This window comes from Tachysurus fulvidraco, chromosome 21, assembly GCF_022655615.1.
Source record: "Tachysurus fulvidraco isolate hzauxx_2018 chromosome 21, HZAU_PFXX_2.0, whole genome shotgun sequence".
NCBI lineage: Eukaryota > Metazoa > Chordata > Actinopteri > Siluriformes > Bagridae > Tachysurus > Tachysurus fulvidraco.
Window position 1 is genome coordinate 22,128,405 of NC_062538.1, and position 17,565 is coordinate 22,145,969.

The window sequence follows — 17,565 nt, forward strand, 5'->3', positions numbered from 1 at the left end:
ACTGTCTCCGTTACAAACTCGTATATATCAGATCCGGGATGATAAAAGCTTTCCACAGTCTCTCCAGCAGCTGTAGCCTGTATAGGGTCGACATGATGGATTGCTTCATCCATGAAGTAATTTCTGTGTGTGTCAGCGTTATAAACAGTTCCGCTAATCCAGGTGGGATAGAATTCGGTGTTTGGTATGTCATCTATCGTGGTGGTCTCAGTGTTGGGGTCCAGCCACGGTGACTCATCCCGGGATGGCGTATTTGTAGGTTCTGTACTTCCACCCTTTTGGCACTGGCTGTTCTCAGGTACTTCGGTCTCTTTATTCTTTGATGTCATGCCGTCATTTGGATTCACATTTGCATTCCGATGACCTTTTGGGATGGTATTCGATTTATCTCCATCAGCTTTAATATCCTGAGATGTCACATTCTCCACCGAGCCTCCATTCCCATCTGTTCCTTCTGACATGCTCGTAATACCAGATCAGAGGCAGACAGGGAGCTTGTATTGATATCTTCCTTTCTCACAATCTTCTGGCTCAAAATAGGACCACCGGTGACCCCGACTCCGACTCCAGCCACTTGTTCCTATCTGCTGAAAGATCCTGAGCAGGAATCTGGATACAAAGCTTATCTACACATTTCCAGTTTTAGTTTAGTAAGTAAGAGAGTCGATCAGATCCGGTGTCATTTCCTCGCCAACGCTCGCTGTGTATTCGTCTCCTAAGATGAACACAAAGAGGAAAATGCAAAAAAAACAACACCAGATTAGATATACATATTCATTCATCTTCTACCGCTTATCCGAACTACTCGGGTCACGGGGAGCCTGTGTCTATCTCAGGCGTCATCGGGCATCGAGGCAGGATACACCCTGGACGGAGTGCCAACCCATCACAGGGCACACACACACTCTCATTCACTCATACACACACACTACGGACAATTTTCCAGAGATGCCAATCAACCTACCATGCATGTCTTTGGACCGGGGGAGGAAACCGGAGTACCCGGAGGAAACCCCCGAGGCACGGGGAGAACATGCAAACTCCACACACACAAGGTGGAGGTGGGAATCGAACCCCCGACCCTGGAGGTGTGAGGCGAACGTGCTGACCACTAAGCCACCGTGTCCCCCCCCCAGATATACATATACAGTAATAAACAAAATAATTGAAGATTTTGCAGTGATTTGTTGTCTGAGATCATCTCCTTAGAGTTTATAGCAATTTATCCACTTGTAACGTTTATGTTTTAAAATCCCAAATGATTCTATTCTTATCTTTCTGACGAGAACGGAGGGAACGGTGACGTGGTTAATGAAGGACAGAGGGAATAATAAGATGCATCGTAGCTGAAACAAAGTCCTAAATCTCAGATCTCATCTGATTGATTCTTAATTTTAGATTAATGATATAGATTGTATATTATATATATATATATGTGTGTGTGTGTGTGTGTGTGTGTGTGTGTGTGTGTGTGTGTGTGTGTATGTGTGTGTGTGCTTGTGAGTGTGTGTGTGTTTGTGTGTTTGTGTGTGTGTGTGTGTGTTTGTGTGTGTGTGTGTTTGTGTGTGTGGGCGTGTGTGTGCTTGTGTGTGTGTGTGTGTGTGTGTGTGTGTGTGTGTGTGTGTGTGTGTGTGTGTGTGTGTGTGTGTTACCCAGCTGCACTGACAGGCTTTAATACTGTTGTCCATTGTTCATGTAAGGATGTAATAATCTACACGAAGCTCCACCTGTAGAGACACTGAGATGTAACACAACATAAACACACACACAAACACAACACAGAGCCGCATGTGATTTGGTCAAGCACTGAGTAGTAAGAGTGACTCAGTAAGAGTGACTCAGTAAGAGTGACTCAGTAAGAGTGACTTTTGTTTGCAAATATACAGAGACCCCTACCACTGAGAGAAAGACCCTGGACTCATAACACACCTGATGTGTGGACATCATGACCTGTTCATTACAGTCTCACTATAAACTACACACTTTATATATAACATGTAAATCTTTTCTTACTAAGTTCAAATAGTTTGGATATTCATTTAGACACATCTCTCTCTCTCACACACACACAAACACACACACACACACACTCAAACACACACACACATTCAAACACACACATACACACAAACACACACACTCAAACACACACACACAATCACACAGACACTCACACAGACACACACACACACTCAAACACACACACACACACACTCACACAGACACACACACTCAAACGCACACACACACACACACACACACACACACACACACACACACACACACAATTACATACCTTTTTCACATCCGAATCAGTGATTAAACTGAGCACAGAGACTCACAGTATGTTCATCTAAAGCCAGTGGATGTTGGGGGTTTGGGGCTTATTTTTATCTCTTTTTGCCCCCGTAAGTACAAAATGAGTTACTTGATAGTGTGGACATGTGCCGAGCCAGGGCACTTAACACCCCTCAGCTATATTTGCCCCACTTTCACCCTCAGGATTGGGAAACATCCATAGGCTCCATACACAAGACTTGTTTTGCGTTCCCTGTGATGAGACGTCAAGTCTCCGTGATCACAGATGAGTGTGTGTGTGTGTGTGTGTGTGTGTGTGTGTGTGTGTGCAGGAAACACACAAATCTCTGTATTCTGATTGGTCATATTTGTGGTGATGATTAGCAGCAGCTCAGACAGTAATCACATTTTTGTATTAATGTATTAACTTCAATCTTATCGTTTCTATAGTAACAGTATAGTTTATGCAAGAGAGAGAATAAAGACATGCCGGTGATGGAGCGACTCGTTTAGCTGCTAGGATGGAAGTTAAAACAGGAACTAATGAGATTTAATGTAAATAAACACAGAAAACGGGCCGTCGATCTTTTATAAGAATGAATTGTGCTGTTTTAGGGAAATGATTTGTCTGTATGTGTTTGTGTATATCTGTCTGTTTATATATCTGTATATCTATATACCTGTCTGTCTGTCTGTCTGTCTGTCTGTCTGTCTGACTATCTGTCTGTTTATATATCTGTATATCTATATACCTGTCTGTCTGTCTGTCTGTCTGTCTGACTATCTGTCTGTTTATATATCTGTATATCTATACTGTCTGTCTGCCTGTCTGTCTGTCTGTCTGCCTGTCTGTCTGTCTGTCTGTCTGTTTATATATCTGTATATCTATATACCTGTCTGTCTGTCTGTCTGCCTGTCTGTCTGTCTGTTTATATATCTGTATATCTATATACCTGTCTGTCTGTCTGTCTGCCTGTCTGTCTGTCTGTCTGTCTGTTTATATATCTGTATATCTATATACCTGTCTGTCTGTTTATATATCTGTATATCTATATAGGTGTCTGTCTGCCTGTCTGTCTGTCTGTCTGCCTGTCTGTCTGTCTGTCTGTCTGTCTGTCTGTCCCAGGTTCTGGTTCTTGTATGGTACAAGTCCTGGGGGTGGGCAGGGGGGGCACTGCTTTGTTGCTGCTCCAAACCAGATGGTGATGGATGTGAACAGGACAGATTCAGTGACAGCAGTATAGAACAGCACCAACAGCTCCTGTGACAGAGCAAACTTACTTAGTTGACGTAGAAAGTACTTCCTCTGCTGGGCCTTTTGGATGATGGAGATTATGTTGGACTCCCAATTCAGGTCTTAGGAAATGGTAGTGAACAGAAACATGAAGGTCCCCACAGGGGTTTGAGGGTGTTTAGCTCTAGACTGTTCTGACTGCACCGTAACACCGGCCGCTTCACCTCCTGCCGGTATGCAGACTTGTCGCCATCTTGGATGAGACCGATGAGCGTAGTATCCTCTGAAAATTTCAGGAGTTTAGCAGTGGGGAGAGGACACACCCCTGAGGAGCGCCAGTTGCTGATTGTCCGAATACTGGATGTAAAACCTCACAGTGTCACCTATTTCCTGCCTATCAGGAAGCTGGTGATCTACTGAGAGATGGAAGGGGGTTTGGAGTCGAGAATTTCCGGAATTATTGTATTAAAATCCAAACTGAAGTCAACAAAGAGAATCCGGGCAGAATCGAACCCTAACCCTAACCCTAATCCTAACCCTAATCCTAACACTAACCCTAATCCTAATGCTAGCACTAATCCTAATCCTAACACTAACCCTAATGCTATCACTAACCCTAATCCTAAGCCTAACCCTAACTCTATTCCTAATCCTAACACTAACCCTAACACCAACCCTAACCCTAACTCTAATCCTAACTCTATTCCTAACCCTAATCCTAACTCTATTCCTAACCCTAATCCTAACTCTATTCCTAACCCTAATCCTAACACTAACCCTAATCCTAACACTAACCCTAACACCAACCCTAACATTAACCCTAATCCTAACCCCAACCCTAAACCCATCCCCAACCCTAATCCCAACCCTAACCCCATCCCTAATCCTAACCCTAACCCCAACCTTCTCCTAATCCTAACCCCAACCCTAAACCCATCCCCAACCCTAATCCTAGCCCCAACCCTAATCCTAATCCCAACCCTTATCCTATCCCCAACCCTAATCCTAACCCTAATCCTAAATCCCAACCCTAATCCTAACCCTAATCCTAACTCCAACCCTAATCCTAATCCTAACACTAACCCTAACCCTAATCCGTATGTCCCTGGACAGTCGAGGTGTTGCAGATTGTAGTGCAGCCCAATGTTGACTGCATGGTCCACTGCTCTGTTTGCTCAGTAGGTAACCTGTAGGGCATCAGCATCTGTTACAGTCTTTAGGTGGCCGGTCTCTAATGTGTGATGTCTTACAGGCCTTTTCACACTGATGCAGGATTGTTAGCTGAAAACCTTCAGCTTTGCAGAGTAGCTTCTTTTCTATCTGTCTGTCTTTCTGTCTCTGTGTCAATCTCTCAGTGGCTGTAACAGCTCTCTCTCACACACAAGTACGAACCAACTGAGCTGTTACTATAGAAACCATGAGGTATTAGGAAGATGTTACCTTCTGACCAATCACAATCCAGAATTCTGTATCACTGGGATGTAAATATGTTTAATACTAATACTGTGTTGCTGTCTAGATGGATGACAGGCCATGAAACATCTAAACGATTACATCACTCTGTGTGTGTGTGTGTGTGTGTGTGCATGTGTGTGTGTGTGTGTGTGTGTGTGTGTGTGTGTGTGTGTGTGTGTGTGTGTGTGACCCTGTGCTTGTTATGAGGACAGGTGAGCTTGTTAGCTTAAGACACTTACTCAGTTGTTCCTGTGTGTGTGTTTGAGTTTGAATAGAACAGTTGCTGGGTGAACTCACAGAACATAACTCTAAATACACACACACACACACACACACACACACACACACACACACACACACACACAGAGAGTTAAACATGAACAGGTGTGAAGATTGTAGGTCAATAGATCTTTCGACCTTTTCACATGCTAAGCATAGTTGTGATTTTACACACACACACATACACACACACACACACACACACACACACACACACACACACAGCATCTTCCCCATTAGAAACCGTGTGTGTGCAGTTTGCAGGGTCTGAGAGAGTTCTTACAGTTTTGACATCATTTTAAATTTAGTGCTCAGTTTAAAATAAAGCAGATGTTTATCAGTGGAACACAAAGTGATAACTGCTCCTGTTCACTTCTCTACTGACTTATCAGGGTTTTAAAGGAATTAGAAACACACACATACACACACACCTGCTTTGTAAGACCACCTATACTGTGTGTGTGTGTCACTCAAACTCATGTTATGGTAAGTGTTATATTTGGGTATAAAATAAACACAAGACATTAGTTTTTTGTGTGTGTGCATAAATACACACCTGTGCGCACACACACACTGTATGACTTCATGGTATGTGTGTGTGTTGTTTATTCTCCCATAAAACATTGAAGTCTTTCGCATGTGTTGATTTCAAAATATAACTCACTAAGCTCCACATCTGTGTGTGTGTGTGTATACAGTGGCAGGTGTATCAGCTTACTGCAGAAAGTTAAATTTATCCCCAGCAGTGTGTGTGTGTGTGTGTGTGTTTAATGCTTTAACAATATTCCACACCTTTACTGTTCTTGTCTGTACGTTGTGCAGCAGAAGGGTTACACACACACACAAACAGCTTCGTTATTATTTCTGACCAAAACCAGGTAACATTGTGTACGACTCGTTTACTCGGGGGACCGAGGGACAAAAGACAGGTTATCTTTATAAATAAGAAAGAAATGAGAGAACTTTAAATGCATTTGTTCACCTGGACACATCATAACACCTTCGATCCACTTTAAGCTTAAAATAAATAATCTGATCTTAGAATTAAAGATTTAAACGATCAGACATTTATAAACCAGTGAAGAGAACAGCGGCGAGATTCGACGTGAAAGAGGACATTTTATAAATCGGAGGAATAAAGATTTGGTAAATAACCGGAGACTTTATTAGAGACGCAGGACGCAGCTGTATCGGTAACTCTCACCTTCTCAGGCGTCTGTTACAGAAAATAATTTGTGCACATCACTGACTGTGGTTTAGCCCTGAGTTCAGGACGTTGTTGGTGGCTGTCAGTGCAGAAGACGAACAGAAACAGACGCTTTAAACTGAGCTTTAGGTTTCATTCTGTTAGAAATAAACACAACAACAGAAATTCGTTTTGTTGCCATAGCAACGTTCTTGTTTCCAGATGAAGCTTTTTTTTAATGCAAACTTTAATGAGTTTCTACATTTTTGAGTTACATTTTATAATCACGAGTTTATGAACAGCAAAAATGATTTTTCTCACTTTTTAAGTTCTACTTTCTCTCACAGAGAGCAAATGTGTGTGTTGTGAAGAAGTGCAGCGCTTTTACACTTACTGTGTGTTGTACTGTGTGATCTGTATGTGTGTGTGTGTGACAAGTCCTAAACAACAGCTTGTAGGATGAGCGCGCACACACACACACACACACGCATACGCAGACACAAACACACGCACACACATGCACACACACACACGCACGCACACACACATACATGCTCTGAATCTGCTTAAGTCTTAGTCATTTTAAAGATGATGATGATGATGCTCTAGTCATCTGTTCTTCCTCTTCTCCTTCTTGCTCTTAGTGTTTATACAGCCATTGGACGGCAGCGCTGTGGCGTGTCCCGTTGTCTTCAGGTGATCAAACAGTTTGTTCCTGGTGGTGAACTCAAAACGGCAGATAACACAGCGCAGGTTCACCTCCTTCTGCTGAGAGAGAGAGAGAGAGAGAGAGAGAGAGAGAGAGCAGCAAAGATCAACAGCAAAAGGGGATCAGAAAAGAATGGAGGAAAGAGCGCAAGATGTCAGATTTTACTGTATAAATAGTATTACAGTACACTCACACACGCTCTCAAATACACACACGCTCTCAAACACCCACACACGCTCACAAACAGACACATGCTCACACACGCTCTCAAACACACACACACACGCTCACATGCTCACGCGCACACACGTTCACACACACGCACTCACACACACACACGCACTCACACACACTCGCTCTCAAACACACACATGCTCACACGCGCAGAGACGCATGCTCACACACACGCTCAGACACATGCTCACACACACATACACACGCTTAGGCACGCGTGCTCACACACACGCACACACACGTGCTCACACGCTCTCACATAAACACACCTCTTGGTTGGTGTCTCCACCTCCGTTGGCATTGTTGCTCTTCTTGGAGTCTTTTCCAGCTTTCTTGCCTTTCATCTTTCCAGAGCTGGAAAAAACAACATGGGTTAAAATCTGCAGCGTTTCCTTCATAAGAACAGAAGCACAGTGTGTTCTCCTGCTCAGTGCAGCTCTGTAGTCCCATCAGAACACACTCAGAGTAGCTGAGGCAGTCTCAGTTTGAAAGTGATTCAACTCCGAATCGACTCATTTGCAGGAAGTGATTCGATTCAAACAAGCTGTGTTTCGGTTGCAGGGAGTTTTATAAACCGAGCCACGAGACACAAACTGCAGTTTTAAACTATTCGGTGTCACCTTTTATTGGGTTCGACGTCGTCTTTCTTCGCTTCCTCTGCAGCCTCCTCGGAGCCGAGCAGCTCGTCCTCGTTGACTGATTGGTTTACAGGACCGATGACAGTGGTGGCGTCTGGAGTCGGACTCTCGGACACTGGCTTTTCTGGGAGGTTCTGTGGTGATAGAAATGAGGAAGACGTTTAAACCTCCACTCACTCATTTCTATGTGAACACACAGACCTTGAGGATAAATGTAAGGTGGTAAAAGTTTCTCACTCGGATCCTGAGACAGACGTAAACACTTACATTCATGTTTTTCTGCTGTCGCTTCTTCTTCTTCTGTTTCTTTGACAACCTGCAATCAGGTACATTTACATGTTAAACCAGTCTGAGACACTGAACCTATTGTGGCTCAGCGCAGTGAAACACAGAGCACAGTGAAACACAGAAACACAGAGCGCACAGTGAAACACAGCAAAGTGAAACACAGCGCACAGTGAAACACAGCACAGTGAAACACAGAGCACAGTGAAACACAGCAGAAGGAAACACAGAGCACAGTGAAACACAGCGCACAGTGAAACACAGAGCACAGTGAAACACAGAGCACAGTGAAACACAGCGCACAGTGAAACACAGCGCACAGTGAAACAGAGCACAGTCAAACACAGAGCACAGTGAAACACAGAGCACAGTGAAACACAGCGGAAGGAAACAGAGCACAGTGAAACACAGAGCACAGTGAAACACAGCGCAGTGAAACACAGTGCACAGTGAAACACAGCAGAAGAAAACACAGAGCACAGTGAAACACAGCAAAGTGAAACACAGCGCACATTGAAACACAGCAGAAGGAAACACAGAACACAGTGAAACACAGCACAGACACAGCAGAAGGAAACAAAGAGCACAGTGAAACACAGTGCAGTGAAGCACAGAGCACAGTGAAACACAGCACAGTGAAACACAGAGCACAGTGAAACACAGAGCGCATAGTGAAACAGAGCGCAGTGAAACACAGCGCAGTGAAACACAGAGCGCACAGTGAAACACAGCGCAGTGAAACACAGAGCACAGTGAAACACAGAGCGCATAGTGAAACACAGAGCGCATAGTGAAACACAGAGCACAGTGAAACACAGCACAGTGAAACACAGAGCAGTGAAACACAGCGCACAGTGAAACACAGACCACAGTGAAACACAGACCACAGTGAAACAGAGCACAGTCAAACACAGAGCACAGTGAAACACAGCAGAAGGAATCAGAGCACAGTGAAACACAGAGCACAGTGAAACACAGCACAGTGAAACACAGAGCACAGTGAAACAGCGCAGTGAAACACAGAGCACAGTGAAACACAGCAGAAGGAAACACAGAGCACAGTGAAACACAGCGCACAGTGAAACACAGAGCACAGTGAAACACAGAGCACAGTGAAACACAGAGCACAGTGAAACACAGCGCACAGTGAAACACAGCGCACAGTGAAACAGAGCACAGTCAAACACAGAGCACAGTGAAACACAGAGCACAGTGAAACACAGCAGAAGGAAACAGAGCACAGTGAAACACAGAGCACAGTGAAACACAGCGCAGTGAAACACAGCACAGTGAAACACAGCAGAAGGAAACACAGAGCACAGTGAAACACAGCAAAGTGAAACACAGCGCACATTGAAACACAGCAGAAGGAAACACAGAACACAGTGAAACACAGAGCACAGTGAAACACAGAGCACGGTGAAACACAGCACATAGTGAAACACAGCAGAAGGAAACACAGAGCACAGTGAAACACAGCACAGACACAGCAGAAGGAAACAAAGAGCACAGTGAAACACAGTGCAGTGAAGCACAGAGCACAGTGAAACACAGAGCACAGTGAAACACAGAGCACAGTAAAACACAGAGCGCATAGTGAAACAGAGCGCAGTGAAACACAGCGCAGTGAAACACAGAGCACAGTGAAACACAGAGCGCATAGTGAAACACAGCGCAGTGAAACACAGCGCACAGTGAAACACAGAGCACAGTGAAACACAGAGCACAGTGAAACACAGCGCACAGTGAAACACAGACCACAGTTAAACACAGCGCACAGTGAAACAGCGCAGTGAAACACAGAGCACAGTGAAACACAGCAGAAGGAAACACAGAGCACAGTGAAACACAGCGCACAGTGAAACACAGAGCACAGTGAAACACAGCGCACAGTGAAACACAGCGCACAGTGAAACAGAGCACAGTCAAACACAGAGCACAGTGAAACACAGCAGAAGGAAACAGAGCACAGTGAAACACAGCAGAAGGAAACAGAGCACAGTGAAACACAGAGCACAGTGAAACACAACGCAGTGAAACACAGAGCACAGTGAAACACAGCAGAAGGAAACACAGAGCACAGTGAAACACAGCAAAGTGAAACACAGCGCACATTGAAACACAGCAGAAGGAAACACAGAACACAGTGAAACACAGAGCACAGTGAAACACAGAGCACGGTGAAACACAGCACATAGTGAAACACAGCAGAAGGAAACACAGAGCACAGTGAAACACAGCACAGACACAGCAGAAGGAAACAAAGAGCACAGTGAAGCACAGAGCACAGTGAAACACAGAGCACAGTGAAACACAGAGCACAGTGAAACACAGAGCGCACAGTGAAACACAGAGCGCATAGTGAAACACAGAGCGCATAGTGAAACACAGCGCAGTGAAACACAGCGCAGTGAAACACAGCGCAGTGAAACACAGCGCAGTGAAACACAGAGCACAGTGAAACACAGCGCAGTGAAACACAGAGCACAGTGAAACACAGAGCGCATAGTGAAACACAGAGCGCATAGTGAAACACAGCGCACAGTGAAACACAGAGCACAGTGAAACACAGCGCACAGTGAAACACAGCACAGTGAAACACAGCGCACAGTGAAACACAGACCACAGTGAAACACAGACCACAGTGAAACAGAGCACAGTCAAACACAGCACAGTGAAACACAGAGCACAGTGAAACACAGCAGAAGGAATCAGAGCACAGTGAAACACAGAGCACAGTGAAACACAGAGCGCATAGTGAAACACAGAGCGCATAGTGAAACACAGAGCGCAGAGTGAAACACAGAGCACAGTGAAACACAGAGCACAGTGAAACACAGAGCACAGTGAAACACAGATCGCAGTGAAACACAGCGCACAGTGAAACACAGCGCACAGTGAAACACAGAGCAGTGAAACACAGACCACAGTGAAACACAGACCACAGTGAAACACAGACCACAGTCAAACACAGACCACAGTCAAACACAGAGCACAGTCAAACACAGAGCACAGTCAAACACAGAGCACAGTGAAACACAGCAGAAGGAAACAGAGCACAGTGAAACACAGAGCACAGTGAAACACAGCGCAGTGAAACACAGAGCACAGTGAAACACAGAGCACAGTGAAACACAGCGCACAGTGAAACACAGCGCACAGTGAAACACAGCGCAGTGAAACACAGAGCACAGTGAAACACAGAGCACAGTGAAACACAGCAGAAGGAAACACAGAGCACAGTGAAACACAGCAAAGTGAAACACAGCAGAAGGAAACTCAGAACACAGTGAAACACAGAGCACAGTGAAACACAGAGCACGGTGAAACACAGAGCATGGTGAAACACAGCACATAGTGAAACACAGCAGAAGGAAACACAGAGCACAGTGAAACAGCACAGTGAAACACAGCACAGTGAAACACAGCACAGACACAGCAGAAGGAAACAAAGCACAGTGAAACAGCGCAGTGAAGCACAGAGCACAGTGAAACACAGAGCACAGTGAAACACAGAGCACAGTGAAACACAGAGCACAGTGAAACACAGCACAGTGAAATACAGCACAGACACAGCGGAAGGAAACGGGACACAGATCTGTGACGCACTTCTGTCTGGGTTCATCCTCCCTCTCCTCATCTTTATCGTCCTGTTCTTCGTCCTCGTTTTCTTCACGGTTTCTTTGTGTCGAGTTCAGAGTCAGTGCCTCTTCCTCCTCTTGGAGCTGTTGCCGTAGCAGAGCCACCATCTCTCTGTGCTTTTTGGACTTATCGTGGTTCTTCATCCTGAGTGAATGAGGACCAAATAAATCAAAAACAGATTCACTGTTACAGTTCTGTATGTGTGTGTATTCATGTGTGTGTGTGTGCCAGCATATGTGTGTGTGTGAGTGTGTGTGTGTGTGCAGGCATGTGTGTGTGTGTGTGTGTGTGTATTCATGTGTGTGTGTGTGTGTGTGTGCAATCATGTGTGTGTGTGTGTGCGCATGTGTGTGTGTGCGCATGTGTGTGTGTATTCGTGTGTGTGTGTGCAAGCATGTGTGTGCATGTGTGTGTGTTTGTGCACGTGTGTGTGTTCGTGTGTGTGTATGTAAGCATGTGTGTGTGTATATTCGTGTCTGTGTGTGTATTCGTGTGTGTGTGTGCAAGCATGTGTGTGTATTCGTGTGTGCGTGTGTGTGTATTCGTGTGTGTGTGCAAGCAGGTGTGTGTGTATTCGTGTGTGTGTGCAAGAATGTCTGTGCAAGAATGTGTGTGCACATGTTTGCGTGTGTGCTTGTGTTTTTGTGTTTGTGCATGTGAGTGCATGTGTGTGTGTTTGCGTGTGTGTGCAAGCATGTACGTGTGTTTTTGTGTGTGTGTGTGTGTGTGCATGTGTGTGTTCGTGTGTGTCTGAGCATGTGCGTGTATGTGTTTTTGTGTATGTGTGTGTGTGCATGTGTGTGTTCGTGTGTGTCTGAGCATGTGCGTGTATGTGTTTTTGTGTATGTGTGTGTGTGTGCATGTGTGTGTTCGTGTGTGTCTGAGCATGTGCGTGTATGTGTTTTTGTGTATGTGTGTGTGTGTGCATGTGTGTGTTCGTGTGTGTCTGAGCATGTGTGTGTATGTGTTTTTGTGTACGTGTGTGTGTGTGCATGTGTGTGTTCGTGTGTGTCTGAGCATGTGCGTGTATGTGTTTTTGTGTATGTGTGTGTGTGTGCATGTGTGTGTTCGTGTGTGTCTGAGCATGTGCGTGTATGTGTTTTTGTGTATGTGTGTGTGCGTGTATGTGTTCGTGTGTGTGCGTGTATATGTGTACGTGTTCGTGTGTGTATGTGTTCATGTGCGTGTGTGCGTGTGTATGTCTGTGCGAGTGTATGTGTACGTATATGTGTATGTGTGTGTTCGTGTGTGTGTGTGTTTGGACAGTTACTAACGCTTTGTCCGTTTTGAAGGACTTGTCACAGGCAGGACAGTAAAGATCATCATAAAGCTCGTCTAGCTTATCAGAGACGTCCACAGCGTCTGACACGGAGCGGGAAAAAGAATCAGCAAAAGCTACAAATTCCTCACAAACTCACTTAAAAACTTTCATCACCTTTAGATGCTGTGAACAAACGTATCTATGTAACATTAAAGCTGCAGTATGGGACGTGTACATCTGGGCACTGTATTAAAGGTGCAGTGTTTAATGTCTCCAGTAAACATTCTGAGTCGTACGGATACGTGTAGAACGTTAGCGTGTACCTGTCTCCACTCTGTCCTCCTCAAGCTCCTCATCCACGTCTCCAAAATCTCGTCCATACTGAAGCTCCATCTGCTGCAGCTCCTGCTCCAGTCCAGACATCGCAGACCAGTTCTGTTCCTTATATTCCTCCGCCAGCCTGAGAGAGGGAGAGATGAAGAGTCAGTGAGGAGAAAGGGGACCGAGAGGAACCAGAGAGAGAGAGAGACGCTCACTTAGCCTGCTCCAGTTTCTGCTTCCTCCTCAGCTCCTCCACCTTCTTTGCTTTTTCTGCATTCTGCTCCTCCACCAGTTTCCTGTGAGCCTGCACTCGTTTGTCTCGTTTCCTAATGAAGGCCACTAGCTGCCGCACGAGCTCGCTGCGTTCCTTCCTGGCCTTGTCGCGTGTCTTTTTGTTCTCTTTCTCCATGGCTCTTTTCTCCCAGCGGTTTGAGGCCTGCCGAGTGTCGTATTCCTCCTTCCATGCAAAGTTTTTCCGTGTGCAGAAACTCTGCCAGCAGCCGTAGAACAAGTGCACCACCTGCACCGATAAAACGCCGCCATGTTTCTGCAGCTTTATTATATATAAATAACTGTTTTCATAAATCTGGTGCTCTTCTGACCGACTGCACACACTGAAGCCTGCGATTTCTTCCCTTTAAAGGTGCAGTATGTGATTTTGGGTTTGTCTCACATTAAAGGTGCTCTACGAACTTTCACACGGCGTATTTAAGTTTTTTTTATAAATAGGTATTACGTTAAAAGTGCAGTTGTTCAGGGATGACATTAAAGGTGCACATAGAGTGAGACGGGGTTTGTATTATATTATATTATAGAGACTATTATACTTAGAGTTTATGGGGTTTTTTATCCATCAACACAACATTTTATCATTTTTAAAGCAGCGTGGTACTAGTGTTGCTGTTGCCATGACGGCATCCCGAGCAATATTACATAAACGTTATTTAAAATGAGTAGCTTTAAAATTAAGACGTAGGGCTTTAAGATTAGAATAAACATAAAACGACCTCTCTGACCATCTGCACACATCATCGGGACATAAATGTTACCATGAATGCTAGAAATGACAGTGCAGTCAGTTACCGTATCGTAGTCGCTCTGAGAGTCTCCGAATGAGGGAAAGTCCTCGCTCTGGTCCTCCTCCTCTTTACTGTGCTCCAGCTCCTCCTTGCCGATGGACTCAAACAGGTTCCTGTACACCGTGTAGAAGCCCTGCAGATGAGGAGGACAAGACAGGGCAAAAATTATAACGAGATTATGTAAAAGATATGAATCTGTTTTTTGTAAGTCATGATATTTCACTATTAATTAACAATTACAACCAGTTTCTGTTACGAGAGATTAAAGTGAATTTCAGCACAGCAGCACTGACAGGAGCTGCAGGGCAATTACACGCTTTTTCTGACCCCTAGTGGACGTTTGTAGTACTGCAACGTTTTTTAACGTCCTTTTTCCTCATGACCTCTTCCCTCTGATTGGCACATTTACCTGCTCGTCATCTCCGTAACCTGAGTAACAGGTTACAGTGAAGTACTGAAGGAGATCGATGCTGTCGTCATTGTAATCTCCACTGACTCCGCCCTTCAAAAGCGCCTCCCGGTGGTTATCGTACCTTCAGACAGAACAAAAGCTGATCGTGATGGTGATGAAATGAACTGCTGGACTTATAATAATCCTCTACACATCGTTATCAGCTCCAGCTTTTCATCAGCAAAGTCTTATATGAAACATGGGCTTTTGTTTGAAGAGCACTGAGGGATTCTGGGCTGTGTTAAAGGTGCACTGAGGAATTCTGGGCTGTGTTAAAGGTGCACTGATGGACTCTGGGCTGTATTAAAGGGGCACTGAGGGATTCTGGGCTGTATTAAAGGGGCACTAACGTATTCTGGGCTGTATTAAAGGGGCACTGAGGGATTCTGGGCTGTGTTAAAGGGGCACTAAGGGATTCTGGTTTGTATTAAAGGGGCACTAAGGGATTCTGGGCTGTATTGAAGGGGCACTAAGGGATTCTGGGCTGTATTAAAGGGGCACTAAGGGATTCTGGGTTGTATTAAAGGGGCACGAAGGGATTCTGGGCTGTATTAAAGGGGCACTAAGGGATTCTGGGCTGTATTAAAGGGGCACGAAGGGATTCTGGGCTGTATTAAAGGGGCACTAAGGGATTCTGGGCTGTATTAAAGGGGCACGAAGGGATTCTGGGCTGTATTAAAGGTTCACTGAGGGATTTTCTGTTGCATCACAAGGTTTGTTTTAATACATGTTAAAAAGGCACTAATGGATTACGAATGCATCTGCAATCCTCAGGTGCACTGAGGGACTCTGGGCTGTATTAAAGGGGCACTGAGGGATTCTGGGCTGTATTTAAGGGGCACTAAGGGATTCTGGGCTCTATTAAAGGGGCACTAAGAGATTCTGGGGTGTATTAAAGGGACGCTAAGGGAATGTGGGCTGTATTAAAGAAGCACTGAGGGATTCTGGGCTGTATTAAAGGTGCACTGAGGGATTTTCTGTTGCATCACAAGGTTTAAGTTTTAATACATGTTAAAGAGGCACTAATGGATTACGAATGCATCTGCAATCCTCAAACAAATTTCCATTTTATTTACTTGTGCTTTGCGTAAAAGCTCAGCACTAAATCTAGCATCAGTTTAACACGTCCAGCTCTAACAGCTCCACCTTCTGCACTTTTCCCCACAGCTGACGTGCACCAGGACGTGATAACGTGTTTGTATCTTACAGTGTGCTGTGAGATGATGAATTAAAGCGGCGCTCACCAGGCTCTTTCCTGTGGGTCACTGAGAACATCATACGCTGCCTGAATTAGTTTAAACTGCTCCGCTGCCTCCTCCGAGTTCTCCAGGTTCTTATCTGAAACCAGAAATTCATTCTATTGCTCTCAGAGAGGTACATCATCACAACAAGAGCAAGAGCAAAAGTTTGTACACCCCTTCAGACCAAAAAGGATCTGTGTTGGCTTTCACTAATGTTCCATTATTTTACCAAGCAGACAAAAGTGTTTATGTTATGATATTAAAAGTAAAATTAAGAAATAAATACAATGACCTCAGGCCAAAAGTGTTCATCCCCATTTCCAAAGTAGCCTAAGGAGGTAAAAACCTCCGTGTGTGTTATTATTACAGTACAGCTTACGGGGTGATGGTGAAGCAACACAACATACATTTTATCCATTTGTAGTTACATTTAATGTTTATAGAAAATCCACAATATCATGCTGTTCTAAGGCAAGTAGTAGGAGTAACAGTAATGTGCACATTAATATAAAGAGCACCCACAGGAGCAACCTGTGACCTGCCCCTATGAGCCTGTGACCTGCCCTTCTGCCCCATGACCCTCTGCCCACCTGTGACCTGCCCCGTGACCCTCTGCCCACCTGTGGCCTGCCCACCGCCCCTGTGACCTGCCCCTCTGCCTCCCTGCCCCATGACCCTCTGCCACTGTTATCTGCCCCCCACCGCTCTGCCACCCTGCCCCTGTGACCTTCTGCCACTGTTACCTGCCCCCTGCCACTGTGACCTGCCCCACAGCCCCTGTGACCTGCCCCTGTGACCTGCCCCACCTGGATGCCATCTGAGAGCTAATTTGCGGTAGGTTTTCTTCAGCTCATCGTCTCCAGCGTCCCTTTTCACCCCCAACACCTCGTAATGACACTTCATGAGGTCGAGATTAAAGTTTTTTTACACCTGAAATATTAAAGCACAACAAACAGGAGACTTAAACAGCCTGTTTTATATATACGTGTGTAAAAACGTCCACATTAAACATTAAATATGACCGTATAAGTATGTGTCAGTGTTTATTACCTTTATATAAAGCAGTAACAGGTCACTGACCGTCAGTTCTGTAAAATAACAAGCACTAATCAGCTAACTGCTGTATATCTGCAATGTGCTAACCGGCGTCGCCCGGTGATGACGTCATCACTGCGCTTGCCTAATGGCGTCATCTCCGGGCGACACCGGTTACCACGCCACCAAAACTTTTCCCTGATTAGTTTGTAATTTA

General features: G+C 45.0%; 2 protein-coding genes across 4 annotated transcripts in view; both read right to left on the reverse strand.

Annotated features, from left to right (window-relative positions):
* alpk2 (alpha-kinase 2) overlaps positions 1 to 2,391 on the reverse strand; it is a 10,679-nt gene extending 8,288 nt beyond the window's left edge. The window contains exons 1-3 of one of the 2 annotated variants that reach the window (XM_047805963.1): positions 2,297 to 2,391; positions 1,667 to 1,727; positions 1 to 715 (exon numbers count right to left, since the gene is read on the reverse strand). The exon at positions 1 to 715 is cut by the window's left edge and continues 389 nt beyond it. In XM_047805963.1, the coding sequence (XP_047661919.1) occupies positions 1 to 461 (461 nt within the window). In that variant the 5' untranslated portion in view covers positions 462 to 715; positions 1,667 to 1,727; positions 2,297 to 2,391. Of the gene's footprint in view, positions 716 to 1,652; positions 1,728 to 2,296 lie in introns of both variants that reach the window. The other variant, XM_047805962.1, reaches the window with a different exon arrangement.
* A 4,247-nt stretch (positions 2,392 to 6,638) lies between these two features.
* dnajc21 (DnaJ heat shock protein family (Hsp40) member C21) lies at positions 6,639 to 17,523 on the reverse strand. 2 transcript variants are annotated; one of them, XM_027148250.2, is made up of 13 exons: positions 17,364 to 17,523; positions 17,120 to 17,243; positions 16,317 to 16,410; positions 15,031 to 15,154; positions 14,626 to 14,754; positions 13,758 to 14,062; positions 13,545 to 13,681; positions 13,235 to 13,322; positions 11,928 to 12,104; positions 8,301 to 8,349; positions 8,016 to 8,167; positions 7,665 to 7,749; positions 6,639 to 7,217 (listed from the first exon to the last, which is right to left on the reverse strand). In XM_027148250.2, exons 2-13 carry the CDS (start codon positions 17,214 to 17,216, stop codon positions 7,062 to 7,064), a joined length of 1,593 nt encoding a protein of 530 aa, XP_027004051.2. In that variant the 5' UTR covers positions 17,217 to 17,243; positions 17,364 to 17,523; the 3' UTR covers positions 6,639 to 7,061. The 2 variants fall into 2 exon arrangements, with proteins under 2 accessions (XP_027004051.2, XP_027004050.2); XM_027148249.2 differs by having other exon boundaries at positions 6,639 to 7,220.
* Between the last annotated feature and the right edge of the window lie 42 nt (positions 17,524 to 17,565).

Coding starts and splice junctions, on each gene's coding strand:
- dnajc21 (XM_027148249.2), bottom strand. CDS start 17,216: ATGAAGTGTCATTACGAGGTGTTGGGGGTGAAAAGGGACGCTGGAGAC. Junction 13,323..13,544: donor GGAGGACAGAGTGGAGACAG/GTACACGCTAAC, acceptor GCTCCGTGTCAG/ACGCTGTGGACGTCTCTGAT. Junction 7,750..8,015: donor GACGTCGAACCCAATAAAAG/GTGACACCGAAT, acceptor TGTTTTTTCCAG/CTCTGGAAAGATGAAAGGCA.